At 35.1% G+C, this 15,138-nt stretch overlaps 1 protein-coding gene and 1 long non-coding RNA gene across 3 annotated transcripts; one reads left to right on the plus strand and one right to left on the minus strand.

Annotated features, from left to right (window-relative positions):
* Nucleotides 1-2,417: 2,417 nt before the first annotated feature.
* LOC130728963 (uncharacterized) lies at nt 2,418-3,970 on the minus strand. Its single transcript, XM_057580553.1, has 2 exons — nt 3,703-3,970; nt 2,418-3,515 (listed from the first exon to the last, which is right to left on the minus strand). The coding sequence occupies exon 2, from the start codon at nt 3,461-3,463 to the stop codon at nt 2,708-2,710; it is 756 nt and encodes a 251-aa protein (XP_057436536.1). The 5' UTR covers nt 3,464-3,515; nt 3,703-3,970; the 3' UTR covers nt 2,418-2,707.
* Nucleotides 3,971-6,625: 2,655 nt separating this feature from the next.
* LOC130728964 (uncharacterized) lies at nt 6,626-13,028 on the plus strand. 2 transcript variants are annotated; one of them, XR_009015842.1, is made up of 4 exons: nt 6,626-10,944; nt 11,800-11,943; nt 12,497-12,654; nt 12,749-13,028. It is a non-coding gene; the product is annotated as an uncharacterized LOC130728964 (long non-coding RNA). The 2 variants fall into 2 exon arrangements; XR_009015841.1 differs by having other exon boundaries at nt 6,626-11,943.
* The last annotated feature ends 2,110 nt before the right edge of the window (nt 13,029-15,138 follow it).

Here is a 15,138-nt window from a genome sequence, read left to right on the forward strand (position 1 = left end):
TAATTTAATTTAATTGTTATTTTTATGAAAAAAAATGGTTGATTTCATGAATTTTACGTAAAGCTTACTTATTACTAGAAATTAAACCCGTGCGGTGCACAAGTTTGTTTTTAAGTTATGTGTCTATTATTTGTAAAAATAATTTATGTAATATGAAATATTATTGAATAGTAGAATTTTATGGGAAATGTGAAGTGAAGTTATTGAAAAAGTAAGGATATAATTGACAAAATGGACCTTAAAACATCAAAACGACAGTTTAATAGGAACAAAAAAATTCTTCTAAAATGACACTTAAAAAGAAACGGAGGAAGTACTACATATGATTAAGATAAGGTGTCGGTGCATATTTCGCTTAAGCGGTTGCAATCTTATTTTATTTTTAGTTTGACTCACAATACTCAATATATTTATACTATTTATTTTCACTTAATACTGATTTTTTTTAGGTAACAGAAGCTTAAAAGAAACAACAAAAGAAGAGGACGACGATTAGGGTGATATAGATGTGTCTTCTCACTCTCTCATGGTGTGCGGCGCACGTCCATCGGGCATGTCAGAGGTGTTGTTGGCTGACCGATTAGGGACGACGTTCCTTCAACAGTAGGCGTGTACTGAATTTAATTTAATTATTAATTCAATACAACTTAATTAATATTTAAAAAGTTACAATATAATTACATTTTTTGAAAAGGAAAAAAACAACTTTTTTGGAAGGGGAAAATAGGTAAAAAGCCTAAACGACAAAACAAGGACCAAGAAAAAAAATAGACACCGACCAAATTGGTAAGCAAGTGCCTCGCTATTTTAAATATGCTTAAATATGCTTTTGGTTCATTAAATTTAAAGGGAATCAAATTGGGTCTCTGAAATTATTTTCTTTGAAATGTAATCCTTGAAATATTTTTAAATCAAATTAAATCATTTTGCTCAATTTTGACCGGTCAACGGTCCAGTGGCGAGTCTAGTCAGCAGATGGTGTCCACATAGATTATTTTGCATCAATTTTAGTCCCTGTAAAAATTTTAAATCATTTTTTAATCCCTCTTTTTCCACCACCATCTTCTTCCTCATCCTGCACCTTCATCTTCTTTCTTCTACAATTCTCATCTAAATGATGAAATTGTTGTTCCTTTAATCTTTTTGACACTTGCGTTCTTCATCTTCTTCCTCTTTCATCTTCCTCTTCTTCTTCGATAATACTCTTTTGGTCCTTGAAATTGTAAAGAGAATTAAACTTGATCCTTGTAAAATTTTCGCATCAAATTGGGTCCCTAAAAATATTTTTTTAATACAATTAAGGACAAAGTGTGCTTCCGGCTGATGTGTCTTTATTTTTACACTGTCAGCTATTCCACGTGGTTTTTTTCTTTTTCCATGTCATATAATTAATATATAATATTTTTTTTATTCCAACTCATTTTTTCCCCTAAACCAAAACCTAAAAGATATATCTTCTTCTTCCCCTGGTCCTCTCTCTCTCTCAGTCGCTCCTCACTTCCTCACCAAAACAAAACCCTAACTCGTGAGATCAAAATCCATGGACAGTGATTCCTCTTGGAGTGCTGGGCGATTCAAGTACTCATGGCGACGTATCAGTTAATGGTCGATGGTGGCCTCCGCTATGTTCAGATCTCCGCCCTCGCCTCCAGCTCTAGGGGAGATGTCGCCGGCACTGTCGTTCCGGCAGGGAGGTGCCGAGGCCGTGACCCTAGGGATCTTGACAACAACGCAATGATCTGGGGTTTACTTCTCACATTAAGAAGGTTTTTCAAATTAAAATTTTTATGTTTCTTCATTTATGTGATTTTTAGTTAATGTCATTATTGTTAATGCTCCTTATAAATTATGGCAAGTTGGAAAAATTATTATCCGCTATATATTACTTTAACAGAGTTGTTCTTGTTATTGTGTTGTATTTTTTCCATCATGGATACAACTTCAAAATCAAGTGAGAAGATAATGTTATTATTAAACCAATCCACGCAATTAGAACAATAATTAAAAGAAGATGGGAAAGTGTCAAAGCTCTTCGCACATACAATTGTGCCATCAACTTTTCCAATTATGGCATATAAGCTCCTCTTCAATTCTAACACCCGAAACCAATTTATGAAGTTTTTTTCAGAACTAATTTTGGTTTTATCATCAATTATAGAATTATTTTCAAACATGTACGAACATAAACTTCTCCTTAAATTTAATTCTTACTTAAAATTATTTAGAGAAGTATTTCCAAACATGCATTTAATAACAAGTGCTGAGGAACAAACACAAGGGACAGCCATGAAAACAACTGTTACCTGTCATTTTGTGCCCCAAAGCATGTGCCGGCCTGCATTATACCATTCTTGTCCATCACCTTCACACATCTCATTTTATCACCTTGCCTTGTTGATCCAAATAATTCACTCACCTTTGAAAAATTCAAACCAATACCTCATTTCTTTAACCTCTTGTTGAACCCAGGAACTACATAGAAAAAAAATAGACCCAACTAATTTGCAAGTGAAATAAAACAATGCTCAGAAATTCAAATAGTTAGACACTTCACATACTACTTATTTTTATTTCTCTCTCTCTTTTTATCGTCACACCACATCATATATCATATTCATCACTACTTTTCTCTTCTTTTCCTTTCTTACTCTAGGGGTATGCTAGGTGTCTGCACTATGCGGATGTACGATCATTTTCCAAAGTAAAGCTACTTCTTCTTGCTCTTGTCTCGACTACTGTTGGAGAAGATTGAACCCAAACCAAAAAGGTTTGCAGAAGGAACATTAATAACAGGACTGACTCTAACACTGTTACCATAATAAGATCCATGATTCTTATTCAGTGGAGGCTTATGATAACTGTTTGGCCCAGAAATTCTTGAGGAAGAACAATGTTTTTGCTGGTTTTGTTTGATGTTTGGACCCTCCTTCTTTACACTTGGGGTAGATCCAGTTGAATTGCTTCTGGATAGAAGTGGCAAAGGGCACAAGCTCCTTCCATATCCACTGCCACAACTGCTACTTCTCTTGAAGCTCCAAAAAGACTTGGAAGAACTTTGCTTGTCACACACTTCATCAATCAATTTGGGACTCTCTTTTTTCAAGCTTTTATTGGTGGAATCACAGTATGGAGGAGGTAATGGTGGTGGTGATTGGGTACTACTTGTTTGCTTCAAAGGTTGATTCTTTCTCTTTACTTGATGATCAGTGGATTCAGTGCTTGGGAGAATTCTGATTCTGCCATCTGAGAAAAGCTCCTCTGCTGAAGATGACTCATCAAGCAAGAGGCTTTCACTGACAGGGAAATCAAAATCAAAACTACTCAACCCAGAAGAGTTTGATCTAAAGGGGTGTTGCTCAACAGGTATCACATCAGATTGGGAAAAATCATGTGAGAATGAAATTCTTGGACTCCCAGGAGAAACAGAAACCCCACAATTTTCTGAACAGAGTTCCACTGCCATTATTTCATTCAAGTTTTGAGGAAAAACAATGAAATCACACAGCCTCAGAAGCCTGAAATGGAAGAGAAAGAGAAAACTCACTTGGAAAATGATTTCAATGAGAGTTTAAATGGGACCAAAAGTTAGGAGACAAGTCAATTTGATGGATTCAAAGCTAACAAAGAATGCAATAAAAGAAGCATCAAAGTCTCCAGAAAAGAACAACATAAAGAGGAATTGAATTATTAAAGGTAACAAACCATGTTTGCAACTTTATTCAGTGGTCCAGAGTGGACAAAATGGGATAAGAGAGGAGGCCAAAAGGGACATGCCTTCTGGGTTTGGTTCAAGGAAACCAAAGAGTGAGAATTTGCTTTAGAAAATCAACTTTTGTTGATGGTGGTTTGGTGGGAGAGTGAGGGAGAGAGATAAGGGAGCTGCAGAGTGTTTGATTGATTAAGCATGTATCACCTAAAAGTTGAGTTTGGGTGGAGGTAGTTAACCACTTTTAAATTATGAAATTAACTACCAAACCAAAAAAAGAGTAAAGATGCCAAACAGATCACAACAGCTCGTACTCAATGATAGATTCACCAAGTTTAATTTGTCAATGCAGGCAACATATATATTTCAAATACAGTAATATTAATTAGGGTAGAAATATTAATATAATCCTCACACTATTGTATTCATGCCACCCTCTTTGAAAATGCATATCATATTTTAAAGTGCGGTATAAAAAAATATAAAATAATTTAAAGTGTAATATGCACAAAAAAATGATATGAATATATGTAGGGATGACACCAATAGATTTTCCCTTATAATTAATCAAAGATTATTCAGTTTAACTATCTCACCATGGGTGGTTTGTTCTAGGGCTGCCCATGGGTTGGTTGGATGGATTTTCAGGCTAATCAGGACCCGAACCGATCAAAACTGTTTGAGTTGGGTTGGATTGAATTTTGTGAATTTTCACCTACGAATCCGAACCAACCCAATCCGAAAATCTTCGGGTTGGTTTGTATGGATTGATTGGATCGTTATATTAAAATAAAAATAAATATGAAATATTGAAAAATATTAAAAAACAAGTACTTCAAGTCTCTAAAATGTCATTACATCATAAGTTCATAACTATTGTCTACACACATCTATACGACATCACATAACTAAATAAGTACTTCAAGTTTTTAAATATGACAAGTAATTACAAACAAATTAGTCTCCAAGTCTCCTAAAAACCACTTAAATTGTAGGACTCCAAGTCTCCATAAATTACATACCCTACTAGTAGGTTAGGTAAAAATTAAAATTATTAAAAATATATATTAAATAATACATTATTATTACATGATTGGATTTCGGGTTGGGTTGGATGGATTATTACGGAATTCGATATCCGATCCAAAGATGATTGGATCGTAATAAAATTCATCCGATGAACTCGTTTGCCCAATCCAATCCGCATTTTTACCATTGATCGGATTGAGTTGGATGAATTTATTGGGTTGATCCGGCCATGTGCACCCTTAGTTTGTTCATTGAAGAAAATTGACACTGAATTTGTTTGTAATGTCGTATTTGTGTAAGTAAAAATTAAACGTGGAATAATTATAAATACCGAATTAATAACAGGGTTTGTAAATAATGTCTACATCTACGGACAATAATGAATCTTTTATCGAAAGAAAAAATATAAACAATGTTCACATAACACTAAGCATGCCGCCTGGGTTCACCTTTGCAAGTTTGGGCTAGACCTCCCTCTTTTGTTTATGCATCATTGTATTTGGATGCAATTAGTTAGTCTTTCTCTTTTGTTAATTTTCCTCTTGTAACCAAAAAAAACTCAATTATACCCTGAAATTAAGCTATTTTCTCTAAAAAAAAATACTTTCCTTCTTCCTAGCTTGGAATTTTTCTTGTTGTTACTTTTTTTGGCTTTGAATTTGTGTTGTTGTTACTTTTATTCCAATATTTTTATAGGAGAACTATTAGGCATATAATCTCCTAAACACATCCATTTATATTACCTAAAATGGCGCATCTTCTCATATAAGTTATATAGTGTTTCAGAAAGTTAGAAAAGAGACTATCAATTTATAGCTTGGTAATTTTCAACAATCTCTCGCTTAAATAATTTTTTCTCTACACCTCAATTAGTGCATTAATCTTCTCTAGTTCCTCTTGTTGAGCTACTTACCGCTGTGGTAGTAGTATTCCAACTTTTTGATAGAGAAGATACAAGTGTTAACCCTCATACTCTTGATCATATATATATTTTGTGCTGCTGATGCGCTTTCTATCATCCGCGAGTTAAATAATCGCTTCATCAAATAAATTTTATTTGAAAACAAACGACTTTTCGTACATATTAAAAAGAGGTTCATAAGGTTCATCGTGGTTTTTTTTTTCTTTTCTTTCTGTAATGTTGAAAGCAACATTGCATGATTTTTTTTCTGGAATGCAAACATTACATGATAACATCAATCAGATGACCCCAAAGGGTTGTCTGTCGAGAACAGTCCATTCCTTATTTTCCATGCCTTTGGTTTCTTTCTGGTGAGAGATTGATATAACTTTTTTACAATACAAATAATTATCAATCCTCTTTCAAAAGGCACAATTCATACTATTAGACTTTTCAATTTTCACACTTATTAATTTAATCAGAGGATATCACTCCTACTCAAATATGACTTCTTTGAAGGATAAAAGACCACTAAAGTAATTATGTTACAACTTTTATTGAAGGATAAATGACTACTAACTATTCTGTTACAACATTCTCTATTATTCTTTCATTGCATTAATATGTTAGATTGTAACATATTAATGCAATAAAAGAGTAAAAGAATAATAGAAAAGGTTGTAACAGAATTACTTAGTAGCCATTTATCCTTCATTCTTTTCAAGACTGTGTCAAAAAATTTAAATAATTTTAAACTTGATACAAGTTGTTAAAAACAATTACGCTGAATTTTCCATTAATGTACATTATTGAACATAATTTCATGTGTATATATATTCCCCTTCAAAGTCAGCTAATTAGAATAACTTATAGCTGGTTTATAAAAAAAATGATAGTAAATATCATAAAAAATATGCAAGTGTGTAATAAAACTTCAAAGTCATACCCTCTAAAATCCAAACACAACGCGTTTAAGAGTATGACATCCTCACACGACAGGAGAAGATGCCATCATGTTCCTGTCTTGTGACAGCGGCAGAGGTAATACAAAATTGCAAAGACAATTGCCGTCTGCCTGCCTCTCTCAGGCCATACTGCAATCATTTTTAAGAAATAATCCAATTTTAGTCCTCGCTGAAAACTGAGCTCTGAGTACATTACCATGTGTTCGACCAGAGCTTACGTGACATACTATGTAAATCCAGTTGTGTTCAATGAAAATCCAAAGATTAGATTACATTATCAGTGGCTTTCTTAGATCTCCGATCCTGATGAAATTGTTGCCCAGCGTGTGTAATGTCACATTCACCGAGTGAGTCTACTAGCTACTTTCGTTCTGTGAGTCTTATTTTTTTGTCTATTTCATAGTATGACTAGTGCTCTTTTGAAAGGTGCATGTCATTTTCTCAATTGTTTCTTCTATTCACTGTCTATGTGCTTTCAATCAAGTTATAATCAAGGAGAACCAGATTTACCATCTCCACATTATAAACACTTCACTAATCACCACCACCCTTTCCCTCTTTTGATTATTTTGCATCACCTATTTGACTCATGTTAATTGGGAAAAATTGAATGGATATGGATGCTCTTAAGAATAATTATTGCCGGTTTAGTTTCCTGATTGTAATAGAAAACACACATTCTAACGAATTAATTGAGGAGTGAGATATTGTCATGTTACGTGAATTGATGTTGATTCAACAAATATTCAAACAAACACTTATTCCACGCCAGACCATCTTATGTTTCATCAGTACACTTGCATTATAAGTAGCATTAAGAGCCTTCTTCGTCGGAGCTGGGTTATATTCACTGTCGTCACTTGCTTCGCAAAGAAAATGTTGTTGCTGACTGTTTGGCCAAACTTGGATCAACCCACTCGAGTGTTATTTCCTTTTGGAGTTCTCATGTGGCTGGGGTTATGTCCCTGTTGCAAGCTGATTCGCTTGGAGTGGCTTTATTAAGGCCTTAATTTCTTATGTCTTTTCTTCTTTTCTTTGCTGTTGTTATAAAAAAAACAAACACTTAGTGTAAAATTCATGTTGAACCAAACATGACAAAATTTTGTTTATCAATCTAGGGGTTGAGGTGTGAGCTTTTCAACAATGTTAGATTTTATTAGCATTATTTAACCTATTTATACCAAAAGTAGTGTTTATTATCTATTCATATTTGTTCTTTTTCTTTCTATTGTAACTTAGACTTATATTTGATTCTAATGAAACTCTAGCACAATTATTCTGTCGTTGGTTTCTCTCTTCATCTCATGCCCATTTGCATTGGTATTAGAGTAAGATTGGTTATTGGGAAAGCTTTTGCGGATCACTAGAGTTGCGTAGTTTACTTAGAATTTGATTCTCTAGTGGTTCTTCCACCGATCATCTACCATAAATTTTTGCATTTTCCTAAGGGATTCTCCTATTTCTTATAAAAGTAAGAAGCAAAGAGTTATTTCTCGATTTTCTACATAAGCTGAGTATCGTGTCATGACATCTGCTACTGTCGAAATTGTTTAGTTGCGCGGGCTACTTGACTCTATAAGTTTCTTTCTGTACCAATTCCTATGTATTGTATTTGTAATGATATGAAGGTCACACAAATCACTTGCAACTCTGTCTTTAGTGAACACACCAAACACGTCGAGATTGATTGTCATTTCACTAGACATCACTTTCATTAGGGAATCATCACTTTTTCCTTTGTGTCTTCCTTCATGCAAATTGCTGATGTGTTTATAAAGTTGCATTCAACTATACTTTTTTTTTCTTAATTAGCAAACTCTTGATGCATCATGAGTCTAAGGGGAAATTATGTATAGTCCTTTAACATTAACCGTTCATATTTGTTCATTCCTCTTTGTAATAACCTAAACTCATATTTGATTCTAGTGAAACTCTAGCACAATTATTCTCTCTTTTGTTTCTCTCTTTTCATCTTCTTCCCCTTTGTATTATCTAAACAAACACAAATGGAAAATCAAACGTGCACTTAATTTCACCCCATGTCATTGTTAAGTGCTTTATATTCTTATCCAATGTTAGAAGTCCCACATTGGCTAGAGATAAGGCCAATCGAGCTAGCTTTTGTGGTTGAGTATAGGCCTCCCAATTTCTAATATGGTATCAGAGCCTATCCTAGATCCATTTGTTGTTTGTTGTGGAGACTTCTCATATTTGGGGCACCCGTTGTTGTTGTTCCCATGTTCCAGGTTGTTCAGTCCTGGACGTGAGGGGGTGTGTTAGAAGTCCCACATTGGCTAGAGATAGAGCATAGATAGCCTTTATAAGGGTAGTGCAAACCTTAACTCTTGAGCTAGCTTTTGTGGTTGAGTATAGGCCTCCCAATTTCTAATATGGTATCAGAGCCTATCCTAGATCCATTTGTTGTGGAGACCACCCATATTTGGGCCACCCGTTGTTGATCCCACGTTCCAGTCTGTTCAATCCTGGACGTGAGGGGGTGTGTTAGAAGTCCCACATTGGCTAGAGATAGAGCCAAGATAAGCTTTATAAGGGTAGTGCAAACCTCAACTCTTGAGCTAGCTTTTGTGGTTGAGTATAGGCCTCCCAATTTCTAATATGGTATCAGAGCCTATCCTAGATCCATTTGTTGTGGAGACCTCCCATTTTTGGGCCACCCGTTGTTGATCCCACGTTTCAGTCTGTTCAATCCTGGACGTGAGGGGGTGTGTTAGAAGTCCCACATTGGCTAGAGATAAGGCCAATCGAGCTAGCTTTTGTGGTTGAGTATAGGCCTCCCAATTTCTAATATGGTATCAGAGCCTATCCTAGATCCATTTGTTGTTTGTTGTGGAGACTTCTCATATTTGGGGCACCCGTTGTTGTTGTTCCCACGTTCCAGGTTGTTCAGTCCTGGACGTGAGGGGGTGTGTTAGAAGTCCCACATTGGCTAGAGATAGAGCATAGATAGCCTTTATAAGGGTAGTGCAAACCTTAACTCTTGAGCTAGCTTTTGTGGTTGAGTATAGGCCTCCCAATTTCTAATATCCAAATTCAGCATGGACAAAGTTTTCCTTTTAAAAAAGTATTATAAAATTTCTTAGAAGGCCACTTGCCATGTGATAAAAAAACGCAAAAGAAGAAAAACCAAAGTGATAATTAATCTTGGGCCATAGTCCATATGGACAGATCATAAAACAGATATACCCGGCAACTACAGATCTTTTCACTGTCCCATTCATGTCTCTGGTTGCTGATTTTTGTGATTTTCAGTTTTGTCACCCACAATAAAGCAGTTACAGATGGTGGGCACAAGTAAAACAACCTTACACCCTTCGATCCCTATCTGAAATCCCTGCTTGTCTTGTGTCATTGGAAGAAGACCTCAGAAGAAGCTTTGAATGTGGGCCCTTAATTACAGATTGGCAAGCAACTTCATGCTTATTATTATTCAATGTGAAGGGTATTGGGATAGGAAAATGTTTGAGGAATACTCAGGGTGTAGGCACCTAATGTGAAAAAGTAGCACTACAAAAAAACTGTCATTTAGTGGGGGGTTTTTAACGGGGGTTCCCGCAAATGTCGTTAACTTTTTAAAGTTAAGGGGGGTTTTACTAAACCCCGTAATTAACTCGCGGATTTTTTCTAATTTTCCCTCGTTTATTTCACATCCCTTTCCTAATTACCTCTCTCACGACTCACACCTCTCATCTCTCTGCAACTCTCACCATGAAACCCTAGATCTAGCAACCGATCGTTGTTTCTCCACTCTCTTCTCTCACCGATCGTTCTCTCTCTTCTCTCACGGATTTTTGTTTTCGAGCGCAGAATCAGTTCTTGAAGAGCGATTGAGTTCGATTCACTGCTCAACTGTTTCATGGCTTCACTGCTCAAAGGTTGGTTCATTCTTCTTCAACCCTCTTTCTTCGTCAATCGTTCCTTCAATTTCAGCATTTTCTGTTCTCTGATTTGGTTTCGCTGCATGCGTTTTCGATTCTCTCTGCAACCTTCGCTGTTGCTGTTGTAACAGTTTCGAATCATTTGAAAATTGTTTGATACTATCTATGGAATTTTTAGTTTGCGTTGGGAGTAGATACCTAATTTTCTTGGTATTTTTATCCTGGTTTCTGAGGCATACACACTGTTCGGTTAATTGATTGCCTGAATTTATAAGCATATTACCATTGAAGTTTTAATGCCTATAAACTGTTCGACAAAATTCCTGACTGGTTTTCTCTCTTTCCCTTCATGTCTCCGTTGAGTTTTTTGATGCGAATCAAGTCAGTATGATGCTTGCTGATGGTGTTCCGAGAACGCTGAGAAGCTGGATTGAAATGGGACTCCGGGTTTGAACAATCTAACTTTCCTTTATGCTATGTCGATTTGATGGTTTTTGTCACTCGTAATGGAACATGAAAATCTGAATATGCTATGTCGATTTGTCGCTTGAATGATTGTCAAATCTTAAATAGCTGAAATATTAGACTTGTGAGTTAACATGTTAGCTTTGATGAAATCTGACATATCCTATTAATACTATTACTCAAAAAATAATGAGTACTGAAACTTCCACATGGTGGATAAACAGGTTCTAAGCTATGACTTTGTCTATTGGAAGCTTGGGTACATCCATTGTTTCTTCATGATATAGTTTCTACTTAAATTTCATTGAGTTGATTTGTCTTTCAAAGCCAATAGCTTATCGTTGTGACCACCAGTGCATATGGCACCATACATGAATTTCCATGATTCCGTAGTTTCTTTTATAGCATTAGTAAAAAATGTTTTAATGTTGCTTACTTGGATTCAGGTTATGTACACTTAACCCTTGACATGCAATTATTAGTAAAAAATGTGAAACTGAGGCTGCGAGTCAGGTTAACTTCATTACCTTCATAAAACCTAGAGCATAAATTTCATAAACCTGTTACATGGATGATATCACTTTGCATTTTCCATGTAACAACTATGCAATATACACTATTATAATGAGATTCCTGATGATGGAACCACTTTAAGCTTAGTGGGACAAATTTAACTTTATCCTCATACTTGCCTAAAAAATGACAAACAAATCAGCACATATTTTTTTGAAGAATCCATTACATGCCTATGCTTTGATAGTAGCTTTTAGATGTTAGAGTATATATGATTTGGCTTCTTTTCCTAATATTCTCTCAGTTCTCATTGCTTTGTGATAGTATGTGTGATTGCTTGGACTTGTTAACAAATAAGTTGGATGAACACAGCCAGGATGAGGAGACGAATGGAAGATTGTCTGGTATTAGTATATTCTCTTCCAGTAATGAACCAGCCTATATGGATACTGTGTATCCTGTTTTCAGGTGCTACTTCACTTTGTTCCAGTTTGCAATTGCCAGTCTTCTATTCCACATCCTAAGTTCCTAACTCTGACCAAAGTACTACATGTCATTTATAAAAGTGTTCTGCAATTTAAAAACTGTTTTTAGTTCAAATCGATAAATTAAAAAATAAGTTTAAAATGAACTCTTACTAATTTTTCAGATTATAGATGCCCTGAAAGTATTGCTCATGTGCCTAGTTAAAAAATGAGATAGACACTTTTCATCAGCAAATTATAAAATCTTACCTTATACTAATGTCTTAGTCTAGTGTGTATGGATTTCTATGTAACTGAATGATGACATCACCATAAATTTTTGTTATGCTGAGTTATCAATTTGTTAGAGGCAGTTAGATGGTTAGCTACTGTTGAAAACTTTATATATGTTGTAAATCACAGTGTTAATTCAAGAGAAGAGTTCATTCAGTTCACTCTAAACTTCTCTCTCTCTCTCTCTCTCTCTCTCTCTCTCTCTCTCTCTCTCTCTCTCTCTCTCTCTATTTACTATCTCACTATCTAATTCATCTTGGAAGGAATTGGATGAGGGGCTCATGAAGGTTAAGGAGATGGAGATGAAAGACTTTGAGATGTTAGCCGATAAGTTCAACGACCTACTACTTTCCTTGATACAACAGACCAACGATCTTAGTGGGATATGCCGCAAACACCGGTGAAGTCACCGGTTTTCCAAGTATGGTTTTTACAACTAGTTTTCACATATCAGTTTCTGAAGAATTAATTAATGGGTTAATAACTCATTCAATATTTCTTTTTCATGTATCTAGGGGTCGTGAATGAATGGAGATATGCTTAAGCTAGATGGATCGAAAGAGGAAACGAAATGAAGTATTCAAACTGCTGCTGCTGTATTTTGGAAGAAACTCTCAGCAAAGTATTTATCTAACTCTAGTCTATTCTGTCAATATATGTAGGTATTTATTGGTTAACTTAGATGAACTTGGTTTGCACATGGTAGTATAACAAAGAAATGCTCTCTTACTGAGGTTCTGTACTTTTGCACATTTAGTTGATTTTGAGTATTATTACTATCACCAATTAGTTAAGTTGGTTGTCTATCATGAAGCTTGCAGACTTTTCCTAGAAGTAAGTAAGTAGACTTCTAGACCATTCTATGTTTCAATTTTCATGAGGGATGATAAGTTATCTAGACATGCTAGAGGTCCCTAATGACATAGAAACAGTGTAAATAATCTCTTGCATTTAAGGGAGGTTGAAAACTCCCGTTAAAAAATGCTTGCAGATAAGGGAGGTTTAAAACCCCCGCTAAATTTATATGCATGTACCAGGGTTTGCTGAAAAACTCCGTTAATGATTTGTGGGGAGTGTAACTTCGGGATTTTTCAAAACCTCCGCTAAGTAACTCGCGGGGGTTGAAAACCCCCACTAAAGGCAAAAAAAACCCCCGCTAAATAACGTTTTTTTTTGTAGTGTAGAGAAAAGAGAAAATTATATAATTATGTGATGTGATATGAAATGAGAAGTAAAGAGAAAAATAAAGTGTTTGAAAGGGGTATATTTTGTTACTAGTCTATATATCATAACTGATTGGAGTATGTAGCATAAGATTGTGGTGTCCTCTACATAAATGTTTTAGTGCCTCACAAAGAAGGCAATATATCCAAGCGCTATTGCTGAACAGCAATGACAATACATGGATTGATACTGTAATGGAATATGGTCTTTATGACGATGATGTCTTTGGTGGGACAGTGAGCTTATTGACACCCCGTGGTACACTTGAAAATTTTAATTGTAAGGACATGAATACCCTTAATTTATTTCTTCCTTGGACAATAGTATCCCCATCTTCACCATCTCCTCTTTTACTCACACCTGGTTATCTCTTTTACTCACACAACTCATTCAAAATTGAGATTTTTTTCACAAAATAAGAATTGATATATTTAAGAAAGAAATCTGAAATAACAAGTTATGGTTACATAAGAACAAACACAACAAACAAAAGAAGGGAAAACCCACACTACAGATGGAAAGAAAACAGGAACAAAACAGGGTAGAAAAGTCTTAAAATCACAAATCACAATTCAATCACGCAACGAAGGTAGCAGCAGCCCTGTAGAAGCTTTCCAACGCCCCCACAATGTCCATGATATCGCCACCCACACCAAAACTGAAACCAGAGACAACGACCCAAGCACACCCGATCACTCCTAATCTAAGAAACAGTAGCCAAGCAACCAGCATGGTGATAGAGGTAGGATGAAATGGAACCTCAGATGAGAATGGTGGGGTAAATGGGTAATATGAGTAATGAATATTTTTGTAAATTAACATTTTAATCCTAATCAATCTCAGCTGTTCAATTTTAAAATTAATATATCTAATGGCTACTATTCAACTGCACCACTATGGGACAGTTGGAAACTGTCCCACCGAAGCCAAAACCCTTTATGACAAGACATCCCCCATACGGATCATAAGGAGAAAGCTTTTACATGTGACAGGAAAAGCATCTATAGATAACAATAACATCTGGTACATGAATAGAATCAAAATAATCGACCAAAAAAATAATAGATTCAAATATTTTTATTTTCTTGGAATGACCTTTGCTTAAATGACCGGCTTTGTTTGGTTTATAAGAGAAAGTAAGAAGAGAGAAGATGAAAATATTAGAAGGAAAAAAAGTTGTAAGAAAAAAAGAATTTTTTATAAGTGATTTCGTATATTAAAAAATTAAAAATAGAAGAGAAAAGAAGAAGATAGACTTCTCTACGTTGTTGGATTTAACAAAGAAATGAAATACAGATAATTGCTTTCTACCCAATTATTTATGCTTATAGTAATCAAAATGATGTTTGGCAAGGGTTTGGCCCAACAAACAACCAATGACACAAAAGTCGATTTGTTGCGGTTTGATGTTTCTCATGCGGCTATTTCACGTGGTTATATTATGTGAATGATCTCAATCTTTAATTCATTTTTAATAAATTTGGACCATTAATAAATATATAGAGAGATAAAATTAAAATTGTGAGTGAAATAATTTTGTCCATTATATTTCAAATTAAGGGTTGAGATCTCTCACATGACCATGTCATGTAGGGATCTAAATCCCATTTTACTCTCTCTCCCCCTCTCCCAATTAAAATGATGTTTTTAGCTATTTCCCTACAATTTGGAAAGCCTAAAA

Source organism: Lotus japonicus, chromosome 1 (genome assembly GCF_012489685.1).
Source record: "Lotus japonicus ecotype B-129 chromosome 1, LjGifu_v1.2".
Classification (NCBI taxonomy): Eukaryota; Viridiplantae; Streptophyta; class Magnoliopsida; order Fabales; family Fabaceae; genus Lotus; species Lotus japonicus.

What these genes read in the sequence shown, in the direction of transcription:
- LOC130728963 (XM_057580553.1), bottom strand. Translation starts at nt 3,463, where the DNA reads ATGGCAGTGGAACTCTGTTCAGAAAATTGTGGGGTTTCTGTTTCTCCT.